This window comes from Oreochromis aureus, linkage group 19 (genome assembly GCF_013358895.1).
Source record: "Oreochromis aureus strain Israel breed Guangdong linkage group 19, ZZ_aureus, whole genome shotgun sequence".
In the NCBI taxonomy this organism is placed as follows: Eukaryota; Metazoa; Chordata; class Actinopteri; order Cichliformes; family Cichlidae; genus Oreochromis; species Oreochromis aureus.
Window position 1 is genome coordinate 19,496,257 of NC_052960.1, and position 11,210 is coordinate 19,507,466.

At 43.0% G+C, this 11,210-nt stretch overlaps 1 protein-coding gene across 1 annotated transcript in view; it reads left to right on the plus strand.

Moving 5' to 3' along the window:
- LOC116334828 (protein unc-79 homolog) overlaps positions 1 to 10,543 on the plus strand; it is a 32,134-nt gene extending 21,591 nt beyond the window's left edge. The window contains exons 32-51 of the mRNA XM_039602900.1: positions 10 to 1,287; positions 2,143 to 2,244; positions 2,629 to 2,745; positions 3,244 to 3,346; positions 5,027 to 5,167; positions 5,306 to 5,344; positions 5,472 to 5,584; positions 5,734 to 5,819; positions 6,203 to 6,376; positions 6,613 to 6,681; positions 6,764 to 6,874; positions 8,083 to 8,187; positions 8,291 to 8,368; positions 8,492 to 8,581; positions 8,680 to 8,855; positions 8,975 to 9,158; positions 9,267 to 9,470; positions 9,620 to 9,697; positions 9,800 to 9,841; positions 9,942 to 10,543. Coding sequence (XP_039458834.1) covers positions 10 to 1,287; positions 2,143 to 2,244; positions 2,629 to 2,745; positions 3,244 to 3,346; positions 5,027 to 5,167; positions 5,306 to 5,344; positions 5,472 to 5,584; positions 5,734 to 5,819; positions 6,203 to 6,376; positions 6,613 to 6,681; positions 6,764 to 6,874; positions 8,083 to 8,187; positions 8,291 to 8,368; positions 8,492 to 8,581; positions 8,680 to 8,855; positions 8,975 to 9,158; positions 9,267 to 9,470; positions 9,620 to 9,697; positions 9,800 to 9,841; positions 9,942 to 10,130 — 3,479 coding nt within the window. The 3' untranslated portion in view covers positions 10,131 to 10,543. The remainder of the gene's footprint in view (positions 1 to 9; positions 1,288 to 2,142; positions 2,245 to 2,628; positions 2,746 to 3,243; positions 3,347 to 5,026; positions 5,168 to 5,305; positions 5,345 to 5,471; positions 5,585 to 5,733; positions 5,820 to 6,202; positions 6,377 to 6,612; positions 6,682 to 6,763; positions 6,875 to 8,082; positions 8,188 to 8,290; positions 8,369 to 8,491; positions 8,582 to 8,679; positions 8,856 to 8,974; positions 9,159 to 9,266; positions 9,471 to 9,619; positions 9,698 to 9,799; positions 9,842 to 9,941) is intronic.
- The last annotated feature ends 667 nt before the right edge of the window (positions 10,544 to 11,210 follow it).

Sequence of the window (11,210 nt, forward strand, 5' to 3'; positions counted from 1 at the left end):
TTGCATCAGGTGAAATTGAGCTGTCAGAGTACCGTGAAGCTAGCGCTCTTCAGGATAGCATCCTGCACTGTGTGCGGGAGGAGAGCACCAGGAAAAAGAGGCTACAGGCAATCCACAAACAGAAGTCTTTGGATATTTCCAACACGGATTCCATTCTCTTCAGTTTGGACGAACATCGGCGCAAGTCCTGTATTGATCGTTGCGACATGCAGGTGCCCCCCGTGGTCCTGCCCCCATCCTCTACTACGCCCCACAACAGGTATCATGGGAAAGGATCCTCTGATGGCTCTTCAGTTCGGGTTGATCCTGTGGACCGACGGGGCTCTCGAGGCGGCCAGTCTGACATCTCCAAGCCCGTCATACCAGAGGTCCGCCTCAGCTGCATGGAGACTTTTGATGACAAAACAGATCAGGGCTCTTTAGAGGGATCAGCTCAGGGAAAGGACGATCAAGACCTGATTGACCTCTCCTCTGACTGCACCTCAATTCCAGAAAAGCATTCGCTGCTCTCCATGTCTGACAGCGACTCCTTGGTCTTTGAACCGCTACCACCTCTGAGGATTGTGGAAAGTGATGAGGAGTTTGATCTTAACACCATCATAGGCTCCAAGTTTAGTGGGAGTCCAAAAGTCTCAGCTTCTCCTGCAAGCAGCAACACTTTGCGACTGTCCCCCGTTGTTCAGGTGAGTGTGGAGGACTGCTCCACTGGCAAAAAACCCCCAGAGCTTGTGGTGGGAGAGGGGTGCTCACAGCAGAAATTTGAAGGAAAGGAGCCAATCCGCGTGCCTCGCAGCACCTCTCTGGAGCTCCCTGACCGATCAGAGAACATCTCCCATGAAAGCCCCATGACCCTAAAGCAGAAGAGAGACCTGCTGAGAAAGTCCCCACATGTCCCTGTCACCTCGCTAGATGACACATGTGCGACCCCGGAAGAAATCAGGACTCTTATAGGACTCAGCACCAGTCCCTCTGGCAGGACTATCTTCCTTGACATCCCCGAAGACAAAGCGGAGCCGCCTTCCTCACCAGAGAAGAGCAAGAGCAACAGCAACGACGAAGAAGAAGGGGATGGAGACGATGAAGAGGAGGACGATATGGGCGACGAAGCAGACAGCGACCCCAAACCTGACAACGCAGACGAGAATGATGAAGCTGAGTTTAAAATCCAGATTGTTCCCCGACAGCGTAAACAGAGGAAGATAGCTGTGAGCGCCATCCAGAGGGAATACCTGGACATCTCGTTCAACACGTTCGACAAGCTGGGTGCCGAGCAGACCGCAGAAACAGGTAAAGAGAAAGGACACGTGAACAGAAACCAGGGCGTGCTGGTGTTGATTCCAAAAATCTCTTTTAAGAAAATCTTGTAAAATCTTATTTTTTACTTTTTGTACAAGTCTGGTCAAAAGTGAAGATTTTAAGAGATCAAACTATTGTAGAATAATTCCAGCTAAACTTAGAGCACAGTAGCCTATTTACTACACATAAGTTCTTCTTTAAGCCAGAAAAAGACAATCCTGAGGTGTTGTCACAGTTTATTTATATTCGGCTGACTCACATCAGCAGTTTCTTAGTGTTTGACGTAAGCCTACAGAGATGCTGCCTAAACCAGCCATTTATAAATTAGCTTTGTACATTGCTCTACTTACAACTTTTAACTATATTTTAACTTAATTCTATTCATCTGACTATTATTCATTTATTATTTTATCTCTTTATTTCCTTATTTATGTTTAAAAAATCAATTTTCTTGCATTTCTTTCATTATGAAATGCTTATTTTGTCATCAGAGTGAAATGGTCATCACTCATTACCAGAAATACTAACCACTCCAGCCATGCATTGCAACTTTTCATGTTTGTGTGTGTGTGTGTGTACTTTTCCAATTATACAATGAGGTTTTAATGTAAAAGTAAAAGACTGAATCAGAATTTTATTGCACTTTAATTGCCCACATGGCACCAAATCATGCCTCTATTGAGATTATGTAACAACATGCTAAACTTCATATAACATTTTTTCTCTTAAATTATCACTTAAAAATATTAGACATCTGTGTATTGTTTTACTGATTATTGTTGGAAGACTTCTGGTATATATTCTGATGCTAATGCCTGCCCATTAATCACACACATTGCCTTGCAGATCACAAAGTTATGTCTACCCTGGAAAAGCCACGAGAATCTGCCTCAGCACCAACACTCGAAGCTGCTATACCTGAAACAAGTCATCGCTCTTCAGTGTCAAGTAGGAGCCAAACACTCATTACATCATCTCCTCACCGACTTCAGTTCAATTGTTTTTTGTGTATTACTAGTGTGATGTCTAATATACCATAACCTATTATTTATATGTTTGTCTCTGATTCACTTTTTACAATTTTGTAATGGAGCTTGAAATATTAAATTAACGTCACATAATATAAAATTTTTAACAACACAGGAAAAAATACCAATATGTAATGTTTTAAGCTTTAATTTCTAACTGGTGTCACTTGAGTCTGCTATAATAATGGTTTAGTTAATCAGGACTAGGGCTAAATGACCTCAAGTCCCTTATTGGTTAGACTGAAATGAGTTATACAGACAGTTAAACCCAGGTACTGTTTTCTTGTCTTTCTCTGACCTCTAGCTCAGTACCGGCAGGCGAAACGAGGCTCTCTGGGAGCTTTAACCATGAGCCAGCTTATGAAGAGACAGCTGGAGCATCAGTCCAGCGCACCACACAACATCTGCACCTGGGAGACGGGTCAGTCACCGTAGACATTTTTCAGTTATAACGTTTTGAGGAGACAGTGACATAATAACACATGCAAGAACACCAGACACCCATGAGAGTTAACTGAAATTAAAAGAAGAGGATAGTAAAACACCTCCTAATAGATGGTGATGTTTTTATATGTTTTTATAGCCATTACACTGAAAACTGACTATAAAATGTGATTCATCAAATTTACATCTTTTTTATTTAACAAATTTTAGTCAGTTATATTATTTTAGGAATGATGTAAGAGGACTGATGATGTAAGAGGGCTTTTAAATTACAATAAAAGCCCTCTTATGTACATGCCCTATTACAGGCAGTATTAGTACCCTCATTTGAAAAACTCTGTTTGAGCTAATCTGAAGATATTTTTATTTAAATAAATACACTGAATCTAAACTTCAATCAAATTTCTTGTGTGCTACAAGGTGAAAAGGAAATTTTTGTAACTGTCTTTTTATGACTGATATTTTTCCGTTGTAGGTCCTACGAAGACCAGTCTCCTCTCAGCACCGAGCACAGTCAGCATGTTCGTCCCTGCACCCGAGGAGTTCATTGACGAGCAGCCTACCACGATGTCTGACCGGTGAATCAATCACTCAGTAGCTACATCTATCGAGCTGTATTAAAGTCAAACTATTATTAATTTATTGGAGAATTGCAAATCTATTTGTACTGGTGCCAACAACAATAAAACCAGAAACTAACTTTCAGTCTCAGTGCTCGAGATCCTGTGACAGCAGAGATCACATTGTCTTTACATGATGTCCATGTGGTATAACGGCTGTTTCAGGGTAAATGTTGCCACTAATTAACAGTAATGAACTAAAAGAGAACTGAAAAGGATTCAGAATGTCAGATTTTGTAGGAGCTTTGGAAAAATTCCTAAAATATTCCCATCAAAATTCCCTACAGAGCAAATTTTTGCAGTTTTTTCTTTCAACTTGTTGAATTGGAATTATGCATCAGAGCTGCTCTCTGTCACGCCCTGGAGTTAAAAAGCAAAAGCATAAAAGGGTGTCTGTAAAGAAGTGTTATACACATTGCTTGTTGGCTTTGCAAGTGATGAAGCAGCAGCTGCAATCAGCCGATAGAAAGAAACAGCCGCACCTCTGTGGAAGAACTGGCTTTAACCTCATCACATCATTCACATTAAGAACCTGCAGTCCACAAGGCTGTAAAACACATTACAGAACTGAGTCATTCTCACATATTTATCGGTTCTTAAACCTGCTGTTGAGCTCAGTAAATTTAACAGGGTGGCTCCTTCCCTGTCTGGATATTTAAAGAAGTGGGTAAAAGAGTAACAATGTTTTGAAGATGACTTTGCAGGAAAGCAGAAAAGGGCGTCTAAGCCATTTTCTTAGGGAGAATGGTTTTTCCATAGGTTTTGATAATTCTCTCTTCAAACATTTTGACATTATTTCATATTGAAGTTGAATGGCTCAGCTGGCCAAACAGCACTAAGTGGAAGTAGGAATTTATTCTTTATTTCTTTTTAAGTTTAATTTTAAAAAAGTAAATTATTATTGTATTATTGTAAACTCTGTGGTTACATTTTTAAGGACTGAACTTTCAATTCAGTTTAATTTATATGGTGCCAATTTACAACAACAGTCACCTCAAGGCGCATCATATTGTAAGTTAGACCCTACAGTGACCCCCTATGAGCTAGCACTTTGGAGACAGTGGGAAGGAAAAACTCCCTTTTAACAGTAAGAAACCTCTGGCAGAACCAGGCTCAGGGAGGGGCGGCCATCTGCCACAACTCGATTAGTTAAAGTTAATAAATGTAACACTTAAAGAATAAATATTCTAACAGGCTTCAGATGATTATATAGGATTGGAGGTGTTGAGGGCTGCTGTTACAGTGGTGCGTGCTCACATTAAACATGGTCAAAGTTTCATATAATGACTAGGTACAAAATAGCCAGAAGCTTAGGGCTCAGACTGCTCAAAGCACTCAATTTCACCCAGTTTTTTTTCTATCCTGATTTCAGAGAGAAGAGATATTCCTAATATGGGCACTGATCAAGCAGTTTGTGAAGGGCAGCCAATCAGAAAAATGGGCTTAAAGAGAGGAGAGTTAAAACTGCTTGTTGCAGACTGTGGATGATTGAAGGGGCTGCAAGAGACCCAGTACCGAACTTTAAATAATGCAAAGCTTTTCTAGTGGAGTCGCAAAAAAATCTGGATCTTAAAATGAGCAAAATAGATCTGCTTTTATGCTAAATCTAGCCTGGTGTATTTCCGTGTGATGTCTCAGGTGTCGGGACTGTGCAGCTGTTCTGGAAGAATATGACGAGGAGACTCTCAGCCTCGCCGTGGTGGTTCTTTCCATGTTCATTCACCTCAGCCCGGATTTGGCTGCCCCTATGCTTCTTGACATCATGCAGTCTGTGGGCAGGTACAACAGCTCCAGTAACCGTCCCTGCAATCTCCATCCACACAGCACTTCACCGTTAAATGAAGTTTCACAACTCACTCTTAGAGCTCATGCATAATTCATCTCTGAGTCCTAATCCGCTGCTTTGACTTCTCTCAGGTTGGCATCCAGTGGCAATTTTTCTGGACAAGCTGAGAGGTATGAGACATAAAAGCCATAACACCAATGTGTGCAGATGTTCACTGTGCTTATAGATGACTTTAATAGTATATGTCAAGTGTGACTGCCCTTCTAACACAGCCATTCTCCCTGTGATGTCCTGCAGTATGTTGATCCCAGGGAATGTAGCAGGTGTAGCCAAGCAGTTCCTGCGCTGTATGTTTCACCAGCTGGCTCCTAACGGCATCTTGCCCCAGCTCTTCCAGAGTAACATAAAAGGTCTGTTTAAAAACCTGAAAATTCAGCTTGAACTTGTCATAGAAAAGAAACTTAGCTTCACACTTTATTGTAATGTAGGTACTTTTAAACATTCAATCTAACATCATAAGTTCCCATTGTACAAACTGCTCCCTTCTTTATTTTAACAGATGGAAGTTTTCTGAGAACACTTGCATCCTCGCTGATAGATTTCAATGAGCTCAGTTCTGTTGCTGCTCTCAACATGCTCCTCGAGGTGGGATTTTTTCTTCATGTTGATGTGTTGAGTCATTCAACCAGCAGGAGGAGCTCTTGTCAAAGCAAAAGATTTTGTGTCTCCAGCTTCATGTGCAGCGTAGGCCCATCTTAAACATCACATCATCTGGGCATTTCAGGAAACCTGCTTTGATCTGCACTCCTCTGCTAGTTTATTGTACTGATAGCTAAATAAAAATGCGCAAGATAAGAGCCTATTGATGCACGAGCTCATCCGTGCAGTCATCTGTACTTCAGTGTCCTAAATCCACTGCTCTCATCATGAGCATTGTGACTGATCAGGAGTGAAATGATGGAAATATCTTCACTTATAGAATGTCATTATATAACCCCTTTTATGGTTTATGCCTCCCTGCCTCCCAGGGCTTGAACAACAAAAAGAGTCTTCCAGCAGGGGGCACAATGCTGCACTGCCTGGACAACATTGCCACCTTCATGGAGGCTCTCCCCATGGACTCTCCCAGCAACCTGTGGACAACCATCTGCAACCAGTTCCAGACCTTCCTCACAAAACTGCCCTCTGTGCTTCCTCTGAAGGTAGATATCAACTCGTCCGAGCACTTAGTCATGGTCTTATGTGCTTTAATGTGATTACTGTCGGAGGAAAACGCATCCAGCGGTGCACTCGTTGGGTTCAAAAGGACAGATCTTAAAATTGTAATTGATTTGACTCTGACACTTTTACCTTGGAGGTCAAATTAGTGTGCAATCATTTGCAACCCTCACAAGCACAGTGGAGAGGTCAACTTATTTTGCGATGTGTGTCTCATTAGTGTCCTATGGATTCCAGTTTAAGGATTATCATTTGCCTGCTGAAAATCCCAACAATAAATGCAACTCGGGTAAGTTCAAAGCAGAACCTCAGTGTCTCCCCTTTCTGCCCTTTAATAACTAACCTATTTCTATGTTTCCTCCATCACACAGAGTCTCCTGGAGCCCTTTTCCAAGCTGCTGAGCTTTGTCATCCAGTATGGAACATTCGGTCTCTCCTACCTTGTGGAGCTCTGTGGACTTTGTTACAAAGCCTTCAATAAGGTACTTTTGTGTGTCTGCAGCTTGTAAGAAGTCTTGAAAGAGTTAAACCCTTCAAACTAATCTGCAGTTTGCTGCTCTCTCACTCATCACTTTTTTTGGTGCTACACCTACTTCCCCGACACTCCAGTCAGCCTGAAATGTGGCCGTGTGTCACAGATGATTAAGTAGGCAATCAGCCAGTATTGATTAACATGATTAGTTGGTGTGCTAGGACCGAGGATGTATGGTGTGTTTCTCAGTGGCTGCCTCAGACGGCGATGGAGCCAGGGCTGTCTGCACTGTTCGGACAGATGAATCCTCAGTCCTCCACCACTGTCAGCACTGCGTGGTTTATGCCTCTTGTGGTATTGATTTTTTTTTTATAGCCGCTTTAATTCCTGACCTTATAATATCCTCATTTCAAAACTCAGAGTTGCTATGAATGATTGCTTTTGGATCTTCACCCTCAGCCGTTTTTTTTTTTTAATGGTAAGGTGAGGTGTCGGGGAAGAGCTGATTTTCAATGATTTGTTTCAATTTAGTTCAGTTTTGGAGGTCAGGTGTTAAGGAAACACATTAGAGCTCTCTGGACCTACTAAAGTTGGTCACACCATGCATCACTTGTCACCTCTGCATCGCCCTGAATGTGGGGGAGCCTTGTGGCTTAAGAATGGCCTTTTAATTTGCTATTTTCCAAACTTACATGCTCCATTAAGTTTTAATCACGAGAGTGCTGCGTACAGGTACGTGCATTAGCAAGCCACGCAGTGAGAACTGTCAGAAGCAAGCTCTGCATTGTGCATGAGCAGAAGATCATGTGCTTGCTCCTAACATAAGCAAATATGACTACAAAAAGAAAGCGAGAGACAAACTGGAAGTCAGAAGATGACAGTGTGGTTTGTAAACAGGCAGCTGGGCTTTGTGTGGAAGGGATGAACAAAGAGAGCAGCTTGTCCTCCGGGAGGGAGAAGGCTGCCTGACAGCCTCATCTGAGCTGCCTGGGACTCTGGGAGGAGAGATCTGGACTGGCCTAAATCTACTCCTCAGCTTTCACTATTCTCTGTCTCCACGGCTTTCCTCCCTCCCCTCTCGCTGCCTGTCCTTCCCCCTCTATTCAAGCTACAGAGTTTATGCTCTCCTCGCAGCATGAGTAAGGCAGAGTGATAATAGAAAAAGGCAGTCTTGCTGCATCAGTACATTTACTCCACTCTCTATCTTCTCGCATCTAGGAGAGAGATAAGTTCTACATGTCCCGCATTGTGGTGTTAGAGCTCCTGCAGGCTCTCAAGTTCAAGTCTCCTCTGCCTGACACGAACTTGTTACTTCTGGTTCAGGTAAAAAAAAAAATCTCTCTTATCCATCTCGGTTTACGAGAGCCAGAAAATCACAGCGATTCAATCTGACTGCAGTTCTATAACTCCATGTGGATTTTGCCAGTTTGTTTGTGCAGATATCGGCACACGGCTAGCGGAATCCACCATCATCCAAAAGCACATGATCTCAACGCTGCCGGGGGTGAGACTTAAATCGCTGTGTGCTACGCTGTCTTATTAAAATCAGCCTCATAAAACAGCAGGAAATATAGATAGGCTCCACTGTGATTCCTCCTAAAGGATAAACTGCTGTTTCTCTCTACAGTGCACGACGGCAGCAATGGAATGCATGCGGCAATATATAAGTGAGCTCTTGGACTTTATTGCAGATATGCACACACTAACCAAACTTAAAGTAAGTCTTCTTTGTGTGAGTTTACAGTTTGGACATGTCTCACGTGTAGAGTTTTTTTTTCATCCTTATCTTTTCTTCACTCCAAATCTGCTCTTCAGAGCCATATGAAGGCTTGTTGTCAGCCACTGCACGAGGACACTTTTGGGGGCAACCTGAAAGTGGGCTTGGCACAAGTTGCAGCCATGGAGATCAGCAAAGGCAATCACCGCGATAACAAAGCTGTTGTGCGTTATCTTCCCTGGCTTTATCATCCACCATCCACCATGCAACAAGGGTAAAAATGATGAGACTAAGACTGACTGACTTAATAAGAAAAATTAATGGTGAAAGATCTGCACACTGTGTTGTTAATTGATTTGTTGAAGTCATTTTCATTTTTTTCTGTCTTTGTAGGCCAAAAGAATTCATTGAGTGCGTGTCCCACATTCGTCAGCTGTCCTGGCTTCTTTTGGGCTCCCTGACGCACTGTGCCCTGCACCAGGGCTCCACCTCCTGCATGCCCATCCCTCTCGACGCTGGCTCCCACATTGCAGACCATCTTATCGTCATCCTGATTGGCTTCCCAGAACAGTCGAAGGTCTGGCAGACACAAATCTCTTCAAATGATCACGCTCAGATTTTTGCCGATGCGATTTGTGGCAACCACAATGGCCTTTTCAGTTTTGGTCTCGGTCTGTATCCTCAGACGTCGGTGCTGCACATGTGCTCCCTGTTCCACGCCTTCATGTTCGCCCAGCTGTGGACCATCTACTGCGAGCAGGCAGCCGCCACTCCCTCCATGCAGAACCAGAACCAGACAGAGTTTTCTTCCAGCGCCATCCTCACGGGCCTTGAGTTCTGGAGTCGGGTTACACCCAGCATCCTGCAGCTTATGGCCCACAATAAAGTCGTAAGTGCTGCGCGGTATCCTTTGCAAACATCTGTCTGAGACAGTCAGGACTGTCGCTGTGGAAGAATGGTGATTTTCTTCTTTTAATATTATGAGTAAACAGTAAATATGTTACATAAAATTAAGTCTATTTCATATTTGTCTCTCAGATGGTAGAGATGGTGTGTCTTCATGTCATTAGCTTAATGGAAGCCCTGCAGGAATGCAACTCAACCATCTTTGTCAAGGTTTGCTATAAGTCCAGTGTCTTTCCATGTAGACAGTGTTGTATATTGTCTCTGTAACATGGAGAATAATGCTTATTTATTCATCTCCATTTCTTTTTTCAGTTAATTCCTATGTGGCTACCCATGATTCAGTCAAATCTTAAGGTGAGTGGTTTTAAAAGGTGTTAATCATACAGATTAATGATAATTACTACTGATGATTTCAAACTGAAACACTGTCATCCTCTCTTCTTTTCGTCGTAAGCATCTGTCTGCAGGGCTGCAGTTGCGTCTTCAGGCCATCCAGAATAGGGTGAACCACCAGTGTCTGCAGGGCCAGATGTCCGGAGCCCCTCCATTCGCCCTGCGCAAATGGCTGCAGTGCACCCAGTTCAAGATGGCTCAGGTGGAGATCCAGTCGTCTGAGGCTGCTTCACAGTTTTACCCCATGTGACCCGTTCTGTGGTCAGCTCTGCCTCACCTGGGTCCCTAGGCCTGCATGCATCTGCTCTGGCTGAAAGTGACTTAAAAAAAAAAAGGACTCTTATATAAAGTGATGCTGTGTGGGATTCGTTTGAAATGAATCATTTTTCAGAACCTTTAGTATATGTACAGTAAATCTATGCTATTTTAAAGTACTAACACTGGAGTTGGACTGTGTAGAAGAACTGTGTTCGGTGCCCAATCTGTTGCATTTAACAGATTTGAAGAGTCAGACGACTGTAGAGGATTTCCACAGACCCATGTTAGTAATAGCAGGGGCCTGAAACCAAATGCTTGTTTAATCATAGATATGTTCACTCTGTGACATTCATAACCTATCACTTTTTAAGTTGCTTGGTTGCAAGCCGAATAATAAAAGTACAAGTTTTTCTAAACATCGAGACGCTTTGACATTTCAAATGAATTGCTGAGCCTTTAAAAATTCAAATATGACATTTTCTGCCCTTTGATGTCCTGACTGATGGGGAAAATGCCCAGCTTACCATAATGTGGACGGCGGAGAGATAAAATCAGCTCTGCTGGCTACTCCTCTGAGCGAAAAAAAACCTCAGGTGTCTACGGGAAAACGACATGACATGCATTACCCAGCTCCCGGCTGAGATCCTTGTCAGACTGTCAGTCATGCTGCCTTTTGCCATCACAGCTCAGATCGATCAGAGGCCAATCCGAGTTGCGGCAGCAGCTTTGTAACTCGATAACGTGGAGCCAGACATTGGAGGTAAACAAGACTATTTCGGTTTGCTCCCCCCTCACCCCCAAAGTGGAAAGACACCCCGCCTCCTCCTACTCCAGCCCTCCCTTCATTGGCAGCAGCGAAACAGATAGGCCCATGCATATACCAAGCAAACACAATTACCTTTGGCCTAATGTGGTTTGTTGTGATTAAGGATTTTTGTGAGGTCTAACTGTATTACCATGAAGCTCTTGTCTGAGAATAACAGATGACATGACAGCAGGCCCCGAAAACCGAACAGCACATTAATCTTTGTTTTGATCTTTTCTGCTGCAAGGATTTCATTATCAGGATTTA